This window comes from Balaenoptera ricei, chromosome 1 (genome assembly GCF_028023285.1).
Source record: "Balaenoptera ricei isolate mBalRic1 chromosome 1, mBalRic1.hap2, whole genome shotgun sequence".
NCBI classification, from domain to species: domain Eukaryota; kingdom Metazoa; phylum Chordata; class Mammalia; order Artiodactyla; family Balaenopteridae; genus Balaenoptera; species Balaenoptera ricei.
In genome coordinates this window covers 88,039,139-88,061,612 of record NC_082639.1, presented here as the reverse complement: position 1 = coordinate 88,061,612, position 22,474 = coordinate 88,039,139, and the positions used below count along the sequence as shown (strand labels likewise).

The following is a 22,474-nucleotide window of genomic DNA, read 5'->3' as shown; positions in this document are numbered from 1 at the left end:
GAGATGATATCTCATTGTAGTTTTGATTTGCATTTCTCTAATGATTAATGATGTTGAGCATTCTTTCATGTGTTTGTTGGCCATCTGTATATCTTCTTCAGAGAAATGTCTATTTAGGTCTTCTGCCCATTTTTGGATTGGGTTGTTTGTTTTTTTGTTATTGAGCTGCATGAGCTGCTTGTAAATCTTGGAGATTAATCCTTTGTCAGTTGCTTCATTTGCAAATATTTTCTCCCATTCTGAGGGTTGTCTTTTGGTCTTGTTTATGGTTTCCTTTTCTGTGCAAAAGCTTTTAAGTTTCATTAGGTCCCATTTGTTTATTTGTGTTTTTGTTTCCATTTCTCTAGGAGGTGGGTCAAAAAGGATCTTGCTGTGATTTATGTCATAGAGTGTTCTGCCTATGTTTTCCTCTAAGAGTTTGATAGTGTCTGGCCTTACACTTAGGTCTTTAATCCATTTTGAGTTTATTTTTGTGTATGGTGTCAGGGAGTGTTCTAATTTCATACTTTTACATGTACCTGTCCAGTTTTCCCAGCACCACTTATTGAAGAGGCTGTCTTTTCTCCACTGTATATGCTTGCCTCCTTTATCAAAGATAAGGTGACCATATGTGCATGGTCAACCAGCATTTTTCAAACTACTTTGGCCCCAAGGACCACACTCTGACCATAACCTACCTTTTCTTCCCTGTGGAATGGCTATTACATCTCATGGAATAATGTCCTGTGGAACACGATTTAGAATTTCTTTGACTATAGGATGATTTCTACTGTTTTCTCTCCTGGAGTAGTTTTCTATATATACACCCAATTTGGTGACGTGCCTCCTTTAAACAGTTTTTTTGGGCGGATGTTGCTAAACTCTTAACTTATCTTTTTGTTTGTTTCTCAGTTACTTTGTCAGGGCCAACATTTAAAGGCTTTCTCTTAGAAGCACGTGATGCTGAGAATTTGAGTGGCCCTCCTATTGGCTCCTTCACACTGATTGACAGTCAAGTATCACAGCTTCTGACCTGTGAAGATATACAGGTTTGTGTTTAGTTTGAAACTGATTTCTGTCAGTTTCCATGGGTCTTTTCACTACAAGATGGTGTTTGCAAGATGAACAATGACATTACCCATGCATTGCAGACATCTGAGTACATTCAGGTTGATCAAACTTTCCCCCTAATTTTTCTACTGGCAACATATTTTTATACAACATCCTAGAAAAGGTAGGGTTGTAGCTTGAAGAGTTTATGGCTTTTGATATTTTATATAGTATTGACTCTTAGTATATTGAATTTCGAAGGATGTTACTATTGAAGATAGAATTCTAGAGTGGAACAGAGGTCTAATTTTTATAATTAATTAATTTAATGAACATTTATTATACCAGGAACTTTCCTGCATGGGATATGGTGATGAACAGGACTTGTTCTTTGAAGAGCTCATAGCCTTACACATAAGTAAAGCATGTGGGCATATGCTATATGGCACATAAGTAGAATGTATGACTATAGGACAGACACATAAGTGGAATAGTATGATGACTTAGATTAGAACCCTACACAGGGTGGGTGAGAAGCATAGTAGAGGTGCCACACACAGGCTGGAGGGAATTGAGAGAGAGGAGATGATCTCAGCTAGACCTCAAAGAATGAGTAGGAATTTGCCAGGTGAATGAATGTGGGAAACAAGATTGTTCAAGAGAAAGGAATTACTAAAATATAATATTGCTTATTTGGAGGCAGGAATTTTTTTCTTTTGATGAATTTTCTGCATTCTGTTTGCATCTATTAATAAAAAAAGAAACTTACAGTATAAATGAATTAATGAGCAGGCTTTATATAGCATCAACACACCCAGTATTCATAACTCTCTTCAGTTCTTAAATTTCTGCTGACTCTAGTTTATTCATAGAGCCGGCTGCTAATTTGGTGTCAATCAATCAACCTGTATTTATTGAGCACCTGAGTCCCTGTTCTAAATAAAATAGTCTTTACCACAATGCCAAGGTCATGCAATGATAAATTACTTTGCAAAATGGCTGTAGTTCCAGCTATGTTGAGCTACTGAGTGTCTGAATGGTAGTTCTTTTCCATTTTATTTCAGGGATCAGCTGTGAGTCACACAAGTCCATCCAAAAAAACAGAAATTAAAGTCTATTGGAATGCTCCAAGCAGTGCCCCAAATCACATAAAGTTTCTGTGAGTAGAAGAGTTTACAGCTCTGTAACTAGTATAATTGAAATAATGATAGTCTGTATCTTTTTTTATACCTATTGGACATTCACCTGTATGGCAGAGGTGTGGTGTAGTAATGACACCACCTTACTGATGTAAGTGACTGTTTTGCTTTTTTGTTTGTTTTTTTTTTCAGCATATATACTGAGCACTTAGCACAGGACCAAGGACCTAATAGACACTTAATAGACATTTGTTGAGTGAATGGAGTGCTGTAGTGTCTTCACACTAATAAGAGCCATCAATTAATACTTGAGTCTATATGGTGTATGGACAAATACTTTTTTTTAGATTTGTTCCTGTACTAGTATGAGAATATGAAAAAAAGCAGTCCTGAAATTTGGATGACTTTTTTTTTGCAGTGTCACAGCTTGCAGATTAGATTGTCAAAAGAGTAAGATCATGTGTGCTCCTCAGAATTATGAAATTCAGTAGAATTAGAATAGTACTTCTCTCTTAATCTTACATGCAAGGGGGAAATGGAATGTCATAAAGCCATATAATGATTCCTGAGTGGTGTTATAGACATATATTTTAAAGGGAGAATTGCTCTCCTGGCCTGTCTCTATTTTCTGCTTCACTTTGTACACAGGTCACCAGCACACAGTAATGCAGCTTTGCACCTGTGTGTTGAGTGGAATGTGGGAAAGGGGATATGACCCCAGTAAGAACTGATAGTTGCTTATGCAGCCTCTATATAGCTTTTTGCTGTAGCTGCCTGTTACACATGGCTTTTGGAATAATTTGAATGACCACTATGAAAAGTGTGGTAGTAGTATGTTCTGTAATGTCAGGAGTAGAAATCTGTGCACTTTAGTCCTGGGGTCTGACATTCCTGGTTGCTGTGAATATGCCCAAAGAACAGACAAGTAAGAGAAGAGAGAGAGAGAGAGTAACTAAAATTCATTTGGTGATGAAGTGGAAGAGAGTCATTAGAGATTTGCCTCACACGAAATTCTGTCAGGTATTACAGGCATCCTTGTTTTATTGTACTTTGCTTTATTTGGCTTCACAGGTATTGTGTCTTTTTACAAATTGATTTGTGGCAACCCTGCACTGAGTGGGTCTATGGGCACCATTTTTCCAACAGCTTTTGCTCACCTTGTGTCTCTGTGCCACAGTTTGGTAATTGTTGTAATATTTCAAACTTTTTCATCATTATTATATTTGTTATGGTGATCTGTGATCAGTGATCTTTGATGTTACTACTATAATTTGCTGAAGGCTCAGATGATGGTTAGTATTTTTTAGCAATAAGATATTTTAAAATTAAGGTATATTCATTGTTTTTTTTTTTTTTTAGATATAGTGCTATTGCACACTTAGTAGAATACAGTATAGTGTAAACATAACTTTTATATGCACTGGGAAACCCCCAAGTTCTGTTACTCACTTTATTGTGATATTCGCTTTATTGTGGTGGTCTGGAACTGAACCTGCAATATCTCCAAGGTATACCTGTATTAAGTGGTATGTCCCTAGTTCATTACTTTTTTTTTTCGATTTGATTATGATGGGCCACAATCATGGTTCTGTCTAATCTCACTCTCGCTGGTACTGCATTTCAGAGCCACGGTTGTTGAGAAGTACAAAATCTACTGGGTGAAGATTCCTGGTCCTATAATTTCACAACCAAACGTCCTTCCTTTTACAACACCTAAAGCTACAATAGCACCTATGCCAACATTACCTCCAGTCTCCCATTTAACCAAATTAGTAAGTAACATTTTTATGGTTTCACCAAATGCAATCTAAAGGAACATCTTCCTTAGAAATTGTGGTTCTGTGCTTAGGAACGTGTGTAGAGAAGTAGCTGTCCTGGGTTGTGGTAGCAAGTTTTTGAATTCCCTTCAGGAAATCAGGAGGAAGTCTTCATTGTAACATTATGATTTATAGGTTAGAATAAGAGGAGTGTAAGACCCTGCATGTTCAAAGTGTGGTTATGACATTCACATGTAGTCCATACTAGCGGTGGATATGTTTTCACTTGAAAGTAAATCTGAAGCAGCAGCTTTCTTCCATTCTTTTTTTTTTTTTTTTTTTTAAAAAGACACAGCCAAATATCACACATGGAGAGGGAACTTAAAGCTTAAGCTAAGTTTAGACAAGATTTGGAGGAGAATCTTGACATGGTGATATAACTCTTCGATCTTATTTCATTAAGGCCAATGAGTACTGGGGAGTTCTGTGTGTTGAACCACAGAAACTCTTTTGCAAGCTCATCAGCTAGAATTCCATTTAAGCCCTCTGATTCAAAAGAATTACCATTAAAAAACATATCTTAGAAAGGGTGATGCATATTAGAAACATTAGAAAGGTTTTACTGAAAGCAATTCTGATAAATTGTACTTATCAATTCAGAAGTAAATATAATGAAAAATGTCTTAAAGTAGGTTATAACAGTTGCAAGAACAAATTTGGGCCTGAATCCTGATTTGTCTAATTTCTGTTTGACTTTGGAAAAATTACTTAATTCCTAAAGTCTCAGTTTCTTCACCTGTAAAATGAGAAATAATATCTAGCTCTTACATAGTATTACTATAAGAACTAAACATTGGAATGAATATAAGGTTTCTAAGGGCTTTGTACTTAATAGATATTCAGTAAATATTAGTTCATTTTTTTCTCTTCCTTCCCTTTCTTGTCTTTTTATAACTCTTTTTTTCCTCACACTAAATAAAGCTCTTGTACTCCTATACAGTGTCTCATTTTGTTTTCCTTCTTTTCTACATTATGCAATATATGATGAGCCATTTGATTACATTATTATGAACTTTTGTTTGACCAAACAATTCGATCTATTATTTGCGCTAGTTCTCAGTTTATTTAGTGTTAATGTTTATTTATTTAAAAGCTGCTTTAGGGGAGTCCACAGTCAGTTTGGACCTTAGCTTCCCAGTAGGAATCTGTTGACAGGATTATTATCTTTCCATAAATTCATATAAAAGGCTTTAGCGCTTGTTGGAGCTTTTGATTGTATCTCTGCACCAAGTTTATAATCTCTAATTATAGAGAGGTTCATTCAGAGTCACAGGATGATGGCATTTGTAGAGAACTAGGAGAGACCTCAGGGTCACTGCTGCATAGTTAGGTAAAGAGACCCTGTGAGAATAAGTTCTTTAGCAAACGTGATGGAGTAAAGGGGAGAGCAGAGATCAAAACCCATGGTTCCTAGCTCCTCGTGGCTTGTTCTCTCCACTCTACTAGGATTTCTCTTTAAGTTCCTGTGAAATAATAAGGAAAAAAATAAAACAGCCTCTGCCTGGTTTCTGTTAATATTTGACCTTGACCCCAGTTCCTGATACAGAGCTGCTAAATCCCTTGGAATTTCCTGGATGATGGGAGCATCTTTTGTTCTAATGAGGTGACTCTTGGTGGGCTCCTGTATGGGGGCTGGTCACCAAAAAGACCAAGCCATGATTAGAAGCTTGTAGCTTTCAGGCCCCCTCCCCCCATTCTCCAGAAAAGGGAGAGAGGCTGATTGAGCTAAAAATCCATCATGCCCACATGATGGAGCCTCCATAAAGATTTCAGAAATATGGGTTTCAGAGAGCTCCTGGGTCCTGACCACGTGGAGGCGCTGGGAAGGTGGTGACTCAGAAGTTCTGTGCCCCTTCCTACATACCTTGCTTTACGCATCTCTTCCATCTGGCTGTTCCTGGGTTGCTGTCTTTTTATCAACATAATTAACTGGTAATCTACTAAGTAAACTATTTTCCTGAGTTCTGTGAGCCATCTTAGTAAATTATCCAACTTGAGGATTAGGTGCTGGAAACCTCCAATATATGGCCGACCATTCGGAAGTACAGGTGACAACCTGGGGCTTGTGATTGGCATCTGTGATTGGTATCTGAAGTGGGTGCAGTCTTGTGGGACTGAGCCCTTCACTTGTGGGATCTGACACTAACTTCAGGTAGACAGTGTCAGAACAGAATTGAATTGTAGGACACACAGCTGGATGTCTCCAAAGAATTGCAGAATTGCTTAGTGTGGGAAATAGCCACACCCACTTGGTGGCCAGAAGTATTGGTAGAGTAGAAGAAGAAATGAGAGTTTTTCTGTACAGTTCCCATTAAATCTAGTTACTTAAAGTAATGTTTAGCTCTCTTCTGAAATGTCGTGTCACAGCTCATTCTAACACAAGATAACTGCCTGTTTGCCCTGTCAGATTGTAGAGCTGACATTTTTCAATACTCTTTCTTATTTGCCACACCAAGAAGCTCTGAATTAAATCTTTGTAGATTATTTTTGTTTCTCCCCCACTAAATTGTTCTTACTATTATTTGGAGTGGTGGTATATATAGGAGTAACCATTTTTTCTTACATTATCTTAATGTCAAATTTGAACCTGAATTCTAGAAGCGGAGTCCAGGATCTAAATATAAAACTTGCTAAGGGCTTGTTTGTTTGCTTTTAAAAATTCCATCTCTGAAAACTAGAGGATACCCTTTAGGCAAGAATGTCAATGTGGACTTAAATATTCCCTAAGAAATTCTCAAAATTTACCAGAAACTTTGCTCCAGAACATAATTAACATGAAGTATTTTGTGTATTAAAGGAATTTTAATACTCATGCATAATTACAATCCAATTAATGTTGTGTCTTCTAAAGTTTAATTAAAATTAATTAAGTTTAAAAGTTCACAACCTAACTACTGCTTTGATAATTTCTAATTTGGGATGTGTCTTTGTTCCCTTGTTTGAATCCTTATTATGAAAACGTATTCTTATTAAAACCCATACTTCAAAGTAGTAGCTCTTCTGTCATTGGAAATGAACTGCCTGTTTGATAACTGACTTTTTTCCCCCTGTCATTTTTCTAGTTCAATGCTTCAGATTGTGGGAACAAGAAGTTTTGTATTAGGAGTCCTTTGAACTGTGACCCGGAGAAGGAGCTTGCCTGTGTCTTCTTATCCTTCACACGAGATGCCAAGTCAGTGATGGTTGAAATGAGCGGTCCCAGTAAAGGCTATTTATCCTTTGCATTTTCTCACGACCGATGGATGGTTTGTACCTCTCACTTACATAAGTGGTGATGAAAGGAGAGTCACTGGGGTGAGCTCTCATCAGTAGCAGTTTAGCTGTTTGTTCCAGAGTCAAATTATCATACTTAAGGGAGGAATGGGAAGGGAGGGCAGAGAAACTAACTTAGATTCTAAGTTAAGCAGCTTTGAGTTGGGCAATTATATATCTCTAAGAACAAGGCTGTCCTGAGGAAAGTTAGGACATTAGGAAAGTTAGTTGTATTTCCAGTGGATTTGCCACTTTATCTGTCTACCTCTGTCTGTCTACCTCCGTGATATACAGGAAGTGCAGTTAAGAAAAAGTTGCTCTGCGTAAAATCTCATGTTGTTTGTGATGCTTTTCAACTCCTAGTTTTCTCAAGTGGCCAGCAACTATAGCATGGGTTGCTGCTCTTCTTGCCCCCCGTCATCGGCACATTTCCCAAACAGAAAATTAAACCTGGCATGTCCAGGCATAAATGGATTCTTTACCAGGTCTACAGAAGGCAGCATTTATTTTCACCTGATTCTCCCTCTCCTTGGGTAGTGCTGAATGGATTAAAAGATTCTGTAGGTGACAGCCTTGTGGTGTGGTGTGGAAGAGCAGAATTCTGCATTAGCATTCTGATTTCCCAGGGAGAGGGAAGAAGGGTATAAAGGCCAGGACATGTGTCAGTCCTTTTCCAGCAGAGCTGGCTGTAGAGGGGGATGGCTACAAATGGAGAAGGCTTTTTACTTCCACATTAACAAATGCAAGGCGTCTTTTCTTGAGAGTTTTCTTCCTGTCAGGTTTTAAACTTAACATCACTTTTTAAGGAAATCATTATTTCAAAAAAAGAGAAAAGGAACTCTGAGAATCTATGATAGAAGAACAAATATTTTCCTTCAAAGTGCACTCTAATCACAGTGATCCTTGTTACGCTGGCTGCAAATATTACAGGAAGCCAGGTGTAACTTTTTTAGGGGGATGTCATTGCAATATACGCTATGACCTGTATATTTTACTATATAGTTCCAGAATGCACTCATTATCTTTTTTCATTCAACAAAGGGTATACCTTAAACCTATGAGATAGAAGACATGTCATCAGCTTCTAAAAATAACATATAAATTATGACTCTTTCCTTTTTAAAGTTGCTTTTATGGGAAATTTTATACTTCTTCAAATGATGTTGCAATTGTTCAAAACATTTTGCCCATTTCCCTTTTGTAATTACCATTAGACCTACAGCATATCCTTTTGGGTATTCTCAATTCTGGCAAAAATGAACCTTATGCCTAAGGTGCATAAGGGGGCTGGGTTAAAAATAAAATGTGACTGTAAAGCAATAAGGAAAGTTGGTGGCTTGTTGTTGTGTGAATGGAACTGGCTCTGAAGGAAACTCTGAAGATGAATCCAACAAGGGTTAACGATGGTAGCCTTGTTGGAATAAGTGTGTAGCTTCATTAAGGTGCATGTCTAAGGTAGGGTACACATTTAGATATGTGTTCTAGTCACTTCATTAAAAATATTCTAGTCACTTTGTAGCCAAACTTCATGCAAAACTATACTAACACATTTTCTTTCCTGGTCACATAAAATCCGTCAGCCAGAGGGAAAGACAGTATTGTTGCAGTGAGTGTTGTGATGAGGAGCCTACAAGTAGACCAGTTATTTCTAAGTTGTAGGCATAGATGACACAAAAACCTTTATGTCTAATTCAAGATATATTTATCTTACTTAGAAATCTTATGTTTCTAGTATCGTACTCATCAACAATGTTTATAAAAAAGACTTAATTATGCAGGTGCAGTTGATTTACAGAGAAATCCTGTTTGATGATTAAAATCATCTGTACACCTGTTTGCCTAAATTGGGGGGAAAATAAATCATCATCAAAAATATTTTTTAAGTGGTTGTTTCTATTTTTGATTATTTTAAAATTTTTTGGATATTTTTATGACCTGCTATTTCTTATCAGTATGTAAGGTAAATTTAAATACTGAAGGTATCTGATGTTCTGAATACTGACTAGATAACCTAAATTATACCTTTTTCAATTTGGTTTATAAATTAATGATAGCAGTTGTTTTGGTATTAGACCTCATCACTAAAATTGGTGAAAGTACAACTATCCATATTTTTGCTAACAGTGACTTGCTAATATCTGAATTTTAACTGAAATTCAAAGTATACACCTCTTCCTCATCTCAGATATTTTGCTATATGAGATAGAGTATTCAAGTATATACACTATATTAGCTTCCGTTCTCTGCCTTCCCCTGCCCAGTGTTGTCTTATTCTGTACATAATTTCTCAACGCTCAAATTCCAGAACGTTCCCAGTCCTGACCTCTCTTGTGTGTGTCCAGATTGGAATTTCCAGCTGCTGGGTGGTCTCTTCCAGCTGAGTGCTCTGGACAACACAGACCATCATCTGTAAAACTGAATTTATTATCTACCCTCCTGCTGTCCTTTTGTGTTTCCCATTCTTGATGATCAACAACAATAGTAAAAAAGCAACTACTATTATCGATTTCTTGCTTCTTTTCAGATACTGTCTGGGGCTATTTATGGACTGTCTCATTCATTGCTGCCACCATCTTCTCTGGTGTTCAAGGAAACTTCGTTTGTGATTTAGATTCTTCTTTTTTATTTACCTTTCAGGTGCTTCTTTCTCTCACCCACCCCAACTTTTTGTTCTGAAAAGCTTTAAACATTCATGAAAGTTGAGAGACTAGTACAATGAACACCAGTAAGCCCTTCACCTACATTTGTTGTTTTTTCTCTCTCTCTCTCCCTCTCTCTCTCTCCGTGTGTGTATGTGTAGATTGACTTATTCACTGTATATTAACACACATTTTTTTCCCCTGAACTATTTGAAAATTAAGTTGCAGATATCATGACATTTTAAGTCTAGTTTGCAGCATGTGTTTCCTAAGAAGGATATTCTCCTACAATTATCTATAAGATCACTATCACAATATATAATATAATAATTTTATGCAATAGAGCCTATATTCAAATTTCCCCAATTATCCCAGTAAAGTCATATGTATATGTATATTTTTAAAATTTCTGATACAGACTAATCAGTTACCACTCAATGCATTTTATTATCTCTTTAATCTCCTTTACTTTAGAACGGTTACCCTACCTTTTTTCTTTTAGGCCAGTTGTTTTGTAGAATGTCCTACAATTTTTACAATAGACTCAGGTTAATGTGGTTTTTGACCACATTTGAGGTAATCTCAATCCTAGCCCCAAAAGCCTTTAGTAGTTAAGGTGAACCTTTAGTAGTTATAGGAAAATGTTTTTTTCTTTAGCATAGTTTCAAAACTCTTCGAAGTCCATTTCTGGCCTTACCCTGTATATGTTTTAGCTCACAAAGCTACCTGTTTCCTAAAGTTTCCCTATATTTTTTATATTTCTGTATCTTTGGTTCTAGAAGTTCCTCAGTTTGAAAAACGTTTCCCTTAATCGCAGCTCTACCTTATCCACATATATTTTTTATTCTCTAAGGCCTAGTTAATGCTATCTTTTCTGATAAGCCTTTTCAATCTTTTGACCCTACCTAATTTGTCTTTCCATAGCACTGTGTTTAAATCTGTTTTATCATATTTCATGTACTATTTTAACCGTCTCCTCTCTTAAAACATAGTCTTTGATTGTAAGAACTATGTTGTCATCTTTATTTCCTCCACATGATATTTTCTCATAGAGTGCATTCTAAATGCTGGAATGAGAGGAACAAACGAGGGTAAGAGGTTCTGTCCAATTCAGGGATTTGGTTGAAGCTCCTCATGTGTGTCCTTCCATGCTCCAAATCTGGGGTTTCTACAGCTGCCTGGAGCCTAAGGTTGTCGTAGCACCTTCTCTTACCCTCATTGTAGAGTAGTGAGAATGGAGAGTTACCTCTTCTCCATCCCCGTCATCCTCTCCAGTATTTGGGAGGTCTGCCTTAATGACTCAGTTGACTTCTCATCATCAGTTTGCCTCAAAATCAACCATTCTATTAAATTTTGTTTTAAATAACAAGAAAATTCCTATACCTCATTGATGATAAACATTCTAGAAAACACACATTGTTTGTTTAAATCAGAGATCAGCCAACTTTTTCTGCAGAGGTCCAGATAGCAACCACTTCGGAATTTGTGGGCCATATGGTCTCTGTTGCAGCTACTCAGTTCTGGTGCGATAGCGCTAAAGCAGCTGTAGATTATCCATAAGTTGGTGGCTGTATTCCAATAAAACTTTATTTATAAACACTGAAATTTGAATTTAATATATTTTTACTTGTCATGAAATATTATTCTCTTAATTTAAAAAAAAACATTTAGATGTGTAAGCACCATCCTCAGCCTGTGGCCTGTACTAAAACAGGCATCAGGCTGAAGTTGGTCTGTGAGCTGTAGTGTGTAGTAGTTTAAATTATGACGACTACAAGTTTCTTATCTTGAGTTGCACTAATTCTGATTTGAATATAAGATGTGTAACAGGGAATAATTTCTTTGCTAAGGTTATGTACTTGAGAGTTAAAACTGGAATTTTTAAAAATAAATTTAAAATGTGTTAGAATATCATATTGGTATTCATAGCAAAATTTAAATCATAACTGGTTAGTCTTGGATCTTGTTTAAGGAGTTTAGTGACTAAAGCACATAAAAGACCTTGTTAGATAGTTTATGAAGAGCAATTTAGAATAGATGAAAGAACCAAAACTATACACAAAAATTTAAAATCCAGATTATTCTTTTGTATTGTGACTTAAATGTGCTTTAAAGATGCAGTCTACCCTCTGATAGTCACTTTAAATAAGATTTAATTTTTAGAGCTAAGGAATGTTGGGGATTAAAGGATAGATAAGAATTAGACTGACAAAGAATGCCCCCTTGAGCTCAGATATTGTGGTCTCAATATGCAATAGTAAATCTATTAAGTGTGTACAATATTAGCAATATTTGATTATAGTATCTTACATCTTAAAAGTTACCCCCCAGAATCCAATATAATGCAGTGCACTTACAGTTATGAAAATTGTAGGACACACTTACTTACAAATAAATATCCAGAGCAATGTTTATGAAAAGTTCAGTGAATAACAAAACTTTATATTTTCCCATTTGGGGAGAAAAGTAGGTTATAAATACAAATAGGTTTGGATGAATATATACAAAAGCATTAACAGTGGTGTTCAATTGGTGATGGGTTATGGGCATATAACCATGTTATATGTCTATTTTAATACACTGAAATTGTATTGCTTTTGCATGATAACAATCATTTTTAATTAATTTATCAGACAGCCAATTCTTTAGAATTTGCGGTATCATTTTAAGATTGAGTCAGTAAATTATGTTTTAAAAGCATCAAATACTATTTGATAACATTACGGACTTTTTTTTTTTTTTTTGGATGCGTTGGGTCCTCGTTGTGGCTCGAAGACTTCTCTCTCTAGTTGCAGCGTGTGGGCTTCTCTCTAGTTATGGCATGAGGGTTTTCTTTCTCTAGTTGTGGCGCGCGGGCTCCAGAGCACGTGGGCTCTGGCATGCGGGCTCCCTTGTTGAGGCGCACAAGTTCAGTAGTTGTGGGGCGCGGGCTTAGTTGCCCTGTGGCATGTGAGATCTTAGTTCCCTGATGAGGGATTGAACCCGCATCCCCTGCATTGGAAGCCGGATTCTTTACCGCTGGACCACCAGGGAAGCCCCAGGGACTTTTTTTTTTTAAAGAAACTAAATTCACTTGAACTTTTTCTCATTTGCAATTGTTTTTCAGGGTGATGATGATGCTTATGTGTGTATTCTTGAAGATCAGACTGTGAACATACAACCTTCCCATCTGACAGGGCGAAGTCAACCTGTAATGGACTCAAGGGTAGGTGTGAAAATTCTGAGAATCTCCATCTGGCCGGTCCACCTTCTGGCTATGTGGCTGACAGTGACATGGCTATGCTGCAAGATAGCTTCCAAACCTGCAGTTAGCAGCAGAGACCAAGCAGGGGCCTGGCAGCAGGGTTCCTCTCTTATTATAATCTGGGAGAAGCCTTTCTGCGTTTTATTTTTAACATATATATATATGTAAATTGTATATATTTAAGGTGTACAACATGATGTTTTGATATCCTTCTACATAGTGAAATGGTTACTAGAGTCAAGAAAAAGTAACTATGTGAGGCAATGGATAATAAATGTATCCATTGCCTCACATAGTTACTTTTTCTTTGTGATAAGAGCACCTGAAATCTACTCTCTTAGCAAATTTCCAGTATATAGTACAGTATTAACTACAGATACTGTACCCCTTTTCTATGCTTTAGAAAGCATAAGAAAAGTTTCTCTTTGAGGAAAAGATGAATTCTTGCTTGTGTTACTTAAATCCTTTTTTTAAATGCATCTTACAAAAAATATTTTATGGTTTATTAAGAGGGTCAAAGCATCAGCCCCTTTTCAAAAACTTACAGACAGATTTTTAGAGGCTTATGTAAGTGACACAGAATTTCTTGATTGGTGAGAAAGAGGCGCACATATGGAAGGTACTGGTTCAGTGCCTTGGGCAATTGTCTAAAGTGCCCGTTGTTGGCACCTGTGCCAAAGATGGCCTATTTCTGGTAGAGAAGTGTCATTTTTCACATGGCAACTGACAAGCAAATGAGCTCTGATGGAGCAGTAGCTATCATCTAATGACATGTTATGTTCTCTGCATAGCTTTCTTGTGGGGTTGGAACTTCTCCCCAGTTGCATGTTGCATTTTGGCCACTAGAGTATTACTTGCTAAGTGTTTCTTCAGTGTTGTTGATTGTATATTAGTGGCCAGTTGAAGTTAGTACATCTGCCAAAGTTTCTAGCCTAGGTAGTAAAAATACTATCTTTGCCAAGTGGGATAAAGACAAATAAACTGGGAGAATATGTTTCTTGTACTCTTCAAAGAGGAAGTGGGAAAACAATGACACTGCAGACAAAACATGCACAGGGGAACTTAGGGAAAGGAAATGGAACAGGTCAGGATTTTGATCATATCTTATTTTCAGCAAATCTTTGGAAAGTGCTGAGAAGACCCATTGTATGTGTTTGCAGGATCCTCTTGAGGATATGGCTTGGAGGTTGGCGGATGGTGTTATGCAGTGTTCTTTCAGAAGAAACATTACCCTTCCTGGGGTTAAGAATAGATTTGATCTAAATGCAAGCTACTACATATTTCTAGCAGATGGTGCAGCTGATGATGGTAAGTATATTGATTAAAAAACTACCTTTTTAAGTTTTTTTTTGCTCACTTTATTCCTTTCCCTCCTTATTTGGAGAGACTATGGTAATTGCTCTTTTTTAAGATATACGTTTGTGGGTAAAGAGTTATTAAACCCTTTTCCATTTTTTGCCTGACAATTTGACTTTGGTTGACCTCCTAGCTTTGTTCCCCTGGAAACTAGGTAAAGGTAGTGTTAATTGGGTTATAAGGCAACCTGCTTATGATAAAAGTGATTTCTGGCTGGTAGACTGCATTTGGACCAGGAGTAACTGTAAATACCCAGTAAGAAGGCATGTCTTTGGGCTTCCCTGAGTGCAGTGACATTGGCAGATCCTTTGCAGGGATACTAGAAGCAGGACTTTGGGGTTATTGTAGGAGATATTGGCTCCTGTGGATGCCCTATCCAATACGAATCTCATCGCCTTGGACCTGAGCTTTCTTCAGGGAGGTGGAGAGGGGTAAAGAAAATAGCTCCTGGACAGCTGAGTAAGCTTCCACAGGACCTCCCTTTGAAAAAGAATGCCTCATGGTGTCCTGCAGGTGTGCTGTGTTTCCTGTCCCACATCCTTCTCAGTCAGTCTGATGCCAAGCGTAGCCTAAGGGAGTTTTATGAGTTTGAATGTTTAGTTTATACTTAAGACTGCCCTGGTAGGTACTGCAACACATATTAATAAGAATAATTAGATTTTGTTTAAGGTCTCGGCTAATGATATTCTGAAGAACTGCAGGAAATGCCAAGGTAGTGTAATATTTAGTGACTCATCTCCCTGGAGATAATACTACTCCCAAACTTTGAGCATATGGCCTACTTTGAAAATGGTGAAAAGCTGAGTATATAGAATGGAAGGATGGGGGTGAGGTAAAGGAGGAGGAGGAACAGAAATGTGGTACAGGCAGAATTGTGAAAAGCCTTGCGTATTCTATCATGTGGTTTATTTTTAATAGAAGTATAGTTGATTTACAATGTTGTGTTAGTTTCTGGTGTATAGCAAAGTGATTCAGATATATATATCTATATATATATATATAGATATATAGATATATAGATATATAGATATACTTTTTCAGATTCTTTTCCATTATAGTTTGTTACAAGATATTGAATATAGTTCCCTGTGCTATGCTGTAGGACCTTGTTGTTTATCTATTTTATATATAGCAGTTTATATTCTATCATGTGGTTTAGATTTTATACTATAAGTAAAGTAGGGATTCAAAAGGTTTTAAAGCAGGACAAAATATCAACTCAGTGTTAGAGAAAATTTAGGAATATTTGCAGCTTTAGTTGTGGATGATATGTTTGGTTATCTTAGTCAAATCATGTATTCTTACTTGCACCAGCAACAGCAAATGTAGCTGGAAATAATTTCCTGGTTAAATGATAATAATGAACAAAAATTACTTAGTACTTAATGAGTGCCAGTTGCTGGCTCAGCGCTATCATTAAGGTTTTCATTTTTATCTTCATAGAAACCTACATAAGATATGTACTATTATTAACCTTATTTTATCTGGCAGGAAACAGGCTTAGAGAGGTTAAGTCATTTGCCCAGACCAGTAAATGGTAGAGTTGGAATTTGAACCTAAACTCTTTGACCTCAGAGCCCAAGTGTTTCACTTTCTAACATGGGAAATGTAGGAAATGAATTTTTAAGCAGAAGAAGGTCAAATATTTGCATTTTTAAACAAATATTACTAAAGCGCAGGTTATTGTCTTATTGTTATTATTGCAGCTATCACTTATTGTACATTACATATATCTCATTTATTTCTCACAGAGCCTTTGTAAATAGATATTATGTTGCCCATTGTAGAGACAAGAGAACTGGAGCCTAGAGCGGTGAAGTAACTTGTTCAAAATCAAACAGGTAGCAGAGTCAGGAATTAAACCCAACTCTGTTGCAGTTATAAGAGTTGTGTCCTTTTCATCATATCAAACTGCTTCCTTTTGTGCCCAGCATTTTCTAGGTGCTCCATAAATGATTACTGACTTGAATGGATGACTTAAATTGCTAGGAGATTTTAACAGTTTGCATCTGTACTTTAAAAAGTTTATACTTAAAAAGTTTATACTTTAAAAGAAAAGCAGTATCATTTAAATGGGTGAATTCTGTTGTACAATAAATTATATGTGTTTTGGGGTGTATGGTGATGCCAAAAATTTCTTCTTAGGCCAGCATTGTAGAACTTGGAATGCATTTTCTGATAGAAACAATATTTTCAGTAATAGTTCTAATATTTTCCTGGAAAAACCTAGTTCGTGGACGATTCATGTGCAGAATAGAGCACTGTTTTATCTCCCTTTCCTGCTGGTGTTGCTGTGCTTGTGGCATGGTAGGGAGAATCTCTACCTTGTCTTTTGTGGTGTTTGCCAAAGCATGGGGCTCAAATAACCTGCTTCAGAACCACCTGGAATGACTGCTCAAAAGGCAGGTTCCCGAGCTCCATCCCACACTCACTGAATCTCTGTTGTTTGTGCTTGGAATCTGCATTTTAACAAGCATTTCAGGCAATTGTTCTGTATACTGTGGTTCGATAACTTACTGCTCTAGGACAATGTTCTTCCAACGAAGGGGTACATATTGTAAGGTAGTCCAGGGGATACAGAAAACAATACTAGAACTTTTTTCTTAGATTTATTTTATCTCACTAAAAATTTCTAATTTAATAGTGTTCATAATATGTTAAAACAATAGCACATAAATATGTTTATTAACAAAAATATACATATGTCACAGACTCATTTTTGTTTTTTAAAAATTTTAAAAAATGTATTTATTTTATTTTTTTTGTCAGCGTTGGGTCTTTGTTGCTGCACGTGGGCTTTCTCTAGTTGCGGCGAGTGGGGGCTACTCTTCCTTGCGGTGCGCGGGCTTCTCATTGTCGTGGCTTCTCTTGCTGTGGAGCATGGGCTCTAGGCACTCGGGCTTCAGTAGTTGTGGCACACGGGCTCAGTAGTTGTGGCTCGTGGACTCTAGAGCACAGGCTCAGTAGCTGTGGCGCTCGGGCTTAGCTGCTGTGGCGCTCGGGCTTAGCTGCTCCGCTGCATGTGGGATCTTCCCGGACCAGGGATCGAACCTGTGTCCCCTGAGTTGGCAGGCAGATTCTTAACCACTGCGCCACGAGGGAAGCCCCCATTTTTTTTTTTTTTAATCTAGTGGAGTGCAAAGCAACAAAACAAAACCTCAAAAAAACAAATCTAAACGTTACCGCTTCAGGGAATTCACTTTCTAGTTCCCTTGTATTGGGGAACAAGGTACAGTTACCACATATATCAGTTGTCGCTTCTGTTATCTAGTCATATGTATGTGGATAATTTATATGCTGCGCACTGCTTAAAAGCAGTGAGACTTTGTGAGGTTGAAACCATTTTTCAAAGCAATCATATAATCTCTGTAACCCATGCTAATGTAGAATGAAGTCGTCCTGGGCAAACCTGACGCTCAGGAGGCGTTGTTTACTGGCAGACTGAAGGTCAGAGGGAACACCATGGTGAGTCAGACGCTTCAGATGATTCTTAAGGACGATGCCAAGCTCTGAAGGATGCTACATTATTAGTAAAAATAGAAAAATTAACTACTTTCTTCATCCAAATATGCAAAAGTGATTCAGCAAAAGTGATCAAAACTAAGATACAGGGGAAATTGCTTAACATTTTCAGAATTCAGATAACTTTTCAGGTTTTCATTTTCTACTCATTTTTCATGTTATCCTTATTTTTGCTGTAAGCTAGCACATAATTATCTTTCTGTTCTTCTTCTAACTGCTGAGTTTTTTTTCACCCTTTCACAGGTAATTTTATTCTCTTCTCTGGATGTCAGCAATGCTCATAGATTGGAATTTGAAACATTCAGAAAGTAGATACCTAAATATTGTCACATTTCTTTACATCACAATTTAATAACTATTAAACATTCATGTCTTACTAAATGCAGCAAACAAAATAGTATAAAGTTTTACCCGATTCCCTTGTAAACAAGGCTGGTGAAATCCATTGGTGACAAATGGAATTAATGCATTACACAAAGTGAGGAAAAAAACCTTCTCTGTGAGTAAATTATTCTGTTTATAAATAAACTCTGATTTTTTTTCAGCACACATTTACAGACCTGATCAATGAAAATAAACAAGATACGTATTTTCCTTTAAAAAGAAAATGTTGAGAAATGGCCCACAATGGGAGAAGTCACCTAGGAAGAGGGGTCAGAAGCAAACTAAAGATAATTGAGAGTCGAAAGTACTGTCATATTTAGTAAAACCAATTTAAAACCTTTTTCTAACTGCTGTTTTGCCCCCAGAAAGCTGATTTTGTCCTATCATGAAATAAGCAGTCATGTGAAATGCTGAGTGTTTGAACTGAAAGATAGAACTCACTTGGGCGAATAAGTAATTCCCAATTTGGAAATCTACCAATTTAAATAATTAATGAAGTAAAGACCCTGTTATCACATGACCTGTTATTTTGACAATTTAGGAATAATACTGTAGAGCCGTGTACTACACATGAACCCAACGTTCCTTAGAGCATAACGCCTAAATTATAATGGAGCCATACAATGGAACTTCAAAATTATGATGGACTTCTGCTTTAATGAACGTTAAGTTCATCTTAGCCCATGGCTCCACGGTGAATCAGAGTTTAAAAACACTTTTCTTCCGACTTGACTCTCAGGCTGTTAGGAATGTGGTCTGGTTTTCATCACTACCACTCTACTAATACAGTAATTTTAGATTCTTCAGTGCATTTCTTGTCACTTTCAATAGTTTTTTTCATTCTTTTCTTTTTGACATTTTTGTAGCTTCTGATAGTTATTGTCTCTTTCTTCTTGACACAGGTCTCTAGGTGTTCACGATATAAAACTCTTCTTGTTTTCTGCTTTATCTCGGATCTTCTCTGTCATAACAAGCCATGATATAATAGTTCACCAAATGAATAACCTGGTGTCCAAACACCAGTTTTTGAATAGTTCATTTTATCGCTACTGTTTCAAAAGCCTTTTTATCATACACTAAAAATATGTCAGTGAATCAAATTGTACAGTTTATTCTTCCAGTGATCTGTTTGTCTATTACTGCACTGGTTGAAATTACTATAGCTTAGTAATAGGTTGTGAATTTTGATAAAGCATGATACCCCTCCTAGCTTTCTTTTTCAGGAATTCAGGAATTCTTGCCTCTTCCTTGTGTATTGGTTCTTCTAGATAAAATTCAGAAATGATTTATCAAATTTCATTAAAAATCCTATTGGAGTTATGACTGGAATTGAAATGAAATTTTGGATTAATTTGTGGAATAATCAACTTCCTTGAGTCTTCCTATCCAGGAATATATTGGGATATTCCATTTAGTCAGATCCTGTGGTTTTCTTCATATCTTCCTGTAGGGCTTATTTATTTTTGTTACTTTGTTCGTACGTATTTTATAGATTTCTAATACAAACTATTGTGAATGGGATTATTTTTTCTTACATTCTCTAAATTTGTTGGTGTACAGGAAAGTTATTGATTTTTGAATGCTTGTCTTGAATGTAGCCACCTAGTTTTCCAGTTGATGGTCTTGGATTTTCTAGATGAAACACCATATCTTGTGCAAATAATGACAGGCATAGTAGCCCTCATTTTCTTTCTTTCCTTGTCTCACTGCATTGCTTACTTCTCCCAGAAAAATGTGGAATGGCAGTGGTGATATGGCAAGTATTCTTATCTTATCCCTGATTTTGATGGGAATGCTTCTGATATTCAGTGTTGTGTCGTATTTGTTGTATTTTTCTGGTGGATATATTTTATTGTGTTTAGGAAATATTCTGTTCCTAATGTTACAAAGAGTTCATGTCATGGATGTGTGAAGTTTATCATTACTTTTGTAGATTTCTGAATGGTGAACAATCCTCACTTTCCTGAGATGAAAGTCATGTCTTATTATTCTTATTACTGCATAATTGATTTGATTCACCAATATTTTATTTAAGCTTTTCACGTCTATATTCATAAATGATTTTGGTGTATGGTCATAGAATTCTGTGCGTTTGTGTGCGTGTGCATGTCGGCCTCATTTTGGTTTCAGTGTTATGATAATCTCATAGAAAGAACTCAAGAAGAGTTTAAATAAATATGAATTTTTAAAGTTAAAAAATTTTTTAAATGGTATGATAGAACTCAACCACATAACAGCCTGAGACTTTAGAAATGGAAATATTTGACTAATAAAATAAATTTTTATTGCTATTATTCTCCAGAGTTACTACTACTTTGATCAATTTTTGTAATTCTAGATTTCCTCAGAAATTCATCCATTTTACATAGATTTTGAAATATTTTTGGCTGACTTAAAGTTGTATATAGCATTTTTACATAATTTTAAAGAATATGTTCTATATCAGCAGCTATGTCACTGTTTTCATTTCTAATATTGTTTGTGATATTTCTTTTTTATCTTGTGGTCAGATTGTCAAAAACTTAATCGATTTTATTGGCCTTTTACAGAATTGATTTTTCTCATTTTTAGACTTACTAGTTTGTTAATTTCTACCTTTATTTTTAATCAATCCTCCTTTCTGGTTTCCTGTGTTATATTTTGTTTTAAACACATCTTGAATTAAATGATTATTTCAATACTTTAAAGTCTTTTTATATTTTTTTAAGGAAATGCTTTTAAGATGATTAAAAACTTCTTTTGAATAGTACCTTAATTACATCACATGTGTTTTGATATGAAGTGCCTTCATTGTTATTCGTTTTAAGAAGACTTGTGATTTTAGTTTTGATTTCCTATTTAACCCAAGGGTTATTTAGAAGAGGAGATTTTTAAATATCTAGCTGGACCATTTTTTCCTAGCTTTCTGTTGTTAATTTGTTTCATTTTAGATAGATAATATAACCTATATAAATGTTTCTTTTTGGAAATCATTGAGGTGTAGTCTGTGGTCTAATACTTATTTGTTTGAAACAAAGATTCATATATATCTCATATCAAATTTCTTAATTATTTTTATTCTTTTTGACGCTTGCATTGTATTCTAAAAATAATGTATTTTCCATAATTTATTTACTCAATCTCCTAATGATGGACATTTAGCTTGTTTAAATTTTTTTTACCCAGTGTAAAAAGAGTATCTATTAACATGCTTATAGATATACCTTTGGTTAAAAAGTAAATATTTCTGTAAGATAGATCCCCAGAATGAACACACACCCATACATACCCATATACACAGACTAATTGGAATAATTCTACACACGCACAGATTTAATTTTATACATAATGAATAGTATTATATTATATATTAATACTACATATATTTATATTATATTAATACATGTGTATTAATATAATATCAGTATATAATAGTATATATATATCATCTCTATTGAAATTTATTTATTTTTTATTACCTTAAGAAATTTTGTTTCCATGCCATGCCATTGTCTCTCCATTCCTTCTCTCCTGAGAAAGTAATTTGTCTTCTTCTTCTTCTTTTTTTTTTTTGTTTTTAAATTTCAGGTCAGATTCATAAGCATTCTCAGCAACCTTTGATTACATATGAAAAATACAATGTGACAGGCTATCCAGAGAACATAGGAGGATCCCATTCTTTACTCCTTCTGAAGGTTCATGGTAAGTTACATGTGTAATATTATTACTACTTTGTGGACTATACTTAACTTTGTGGAATAAATTTAGTGCTGGCTAGATTGAGAATGGTAGCAGGCATAATTTAGCAAACGTTCATAAATCAATAACATTTGCAGGTAGCATTATCTATTTTAATGTTTGCTAATTTTTATTAAAAATGGAGAGTAGGGGTAATTCAGTGGTTTTAACCCTGACTGCACATTAAAATCACCAGAGGAGCTTTTAAGACATCTGTAATTTAAAAAAAGTACGATAGTCATCTCTAATTGCATCCAGAATTGAGTATCATTGGGTTAATTAATTTAACTTTTATGAGACATTAATTATACCATTTATTAAAAAATGCTAATGAAAGAGTGGTTTGTGATTGTTTAATGATAATAGTAGTTTGGT

General features: G+C 35.7%; 1 protein-coding gene across 2 annotated transcripts in view; it reads left to right on the top strand.

Annotated features, from left to right (window-relative positions):
* FRRS1 (ferric chelate reductase 1) overlaps positions 1–22,474 on the top strand; it is a 97,629-nt gene that overhangs the window by 65,089 nt on the left and 10,066 nt on the right. For both annotated transcript variants that reach the window (XM_059926839.1, XM_059926847.1), the window contains 7 exons: positions 892–1,028; positions 2,094–2,188; positions 3,793–3,940; positions 7,048–7,230; positions 12,983–13,081; positions 14,281–14,428; positions 21,950–22,063. In XM_059926839.1, the coding sequence (XP_059782822.1) occupies positions 892–1,028; positions 2,094–2,188; positions 3,793–3,940; positions 7,048–7,230; positions 12,983–13,081; positions 14,281–14,428; positions 21,950–22,063 (924 nt within the window). The remainder of the gene's footprint in view (positions 1–891; positions 1,029–2,093; positions 2,189–3,792; positions 3,941–7,047; positions 7,231–12,982; positions 13,082–14,280; positions 14,429–21,949; positions 22,064–22,474) is intronic.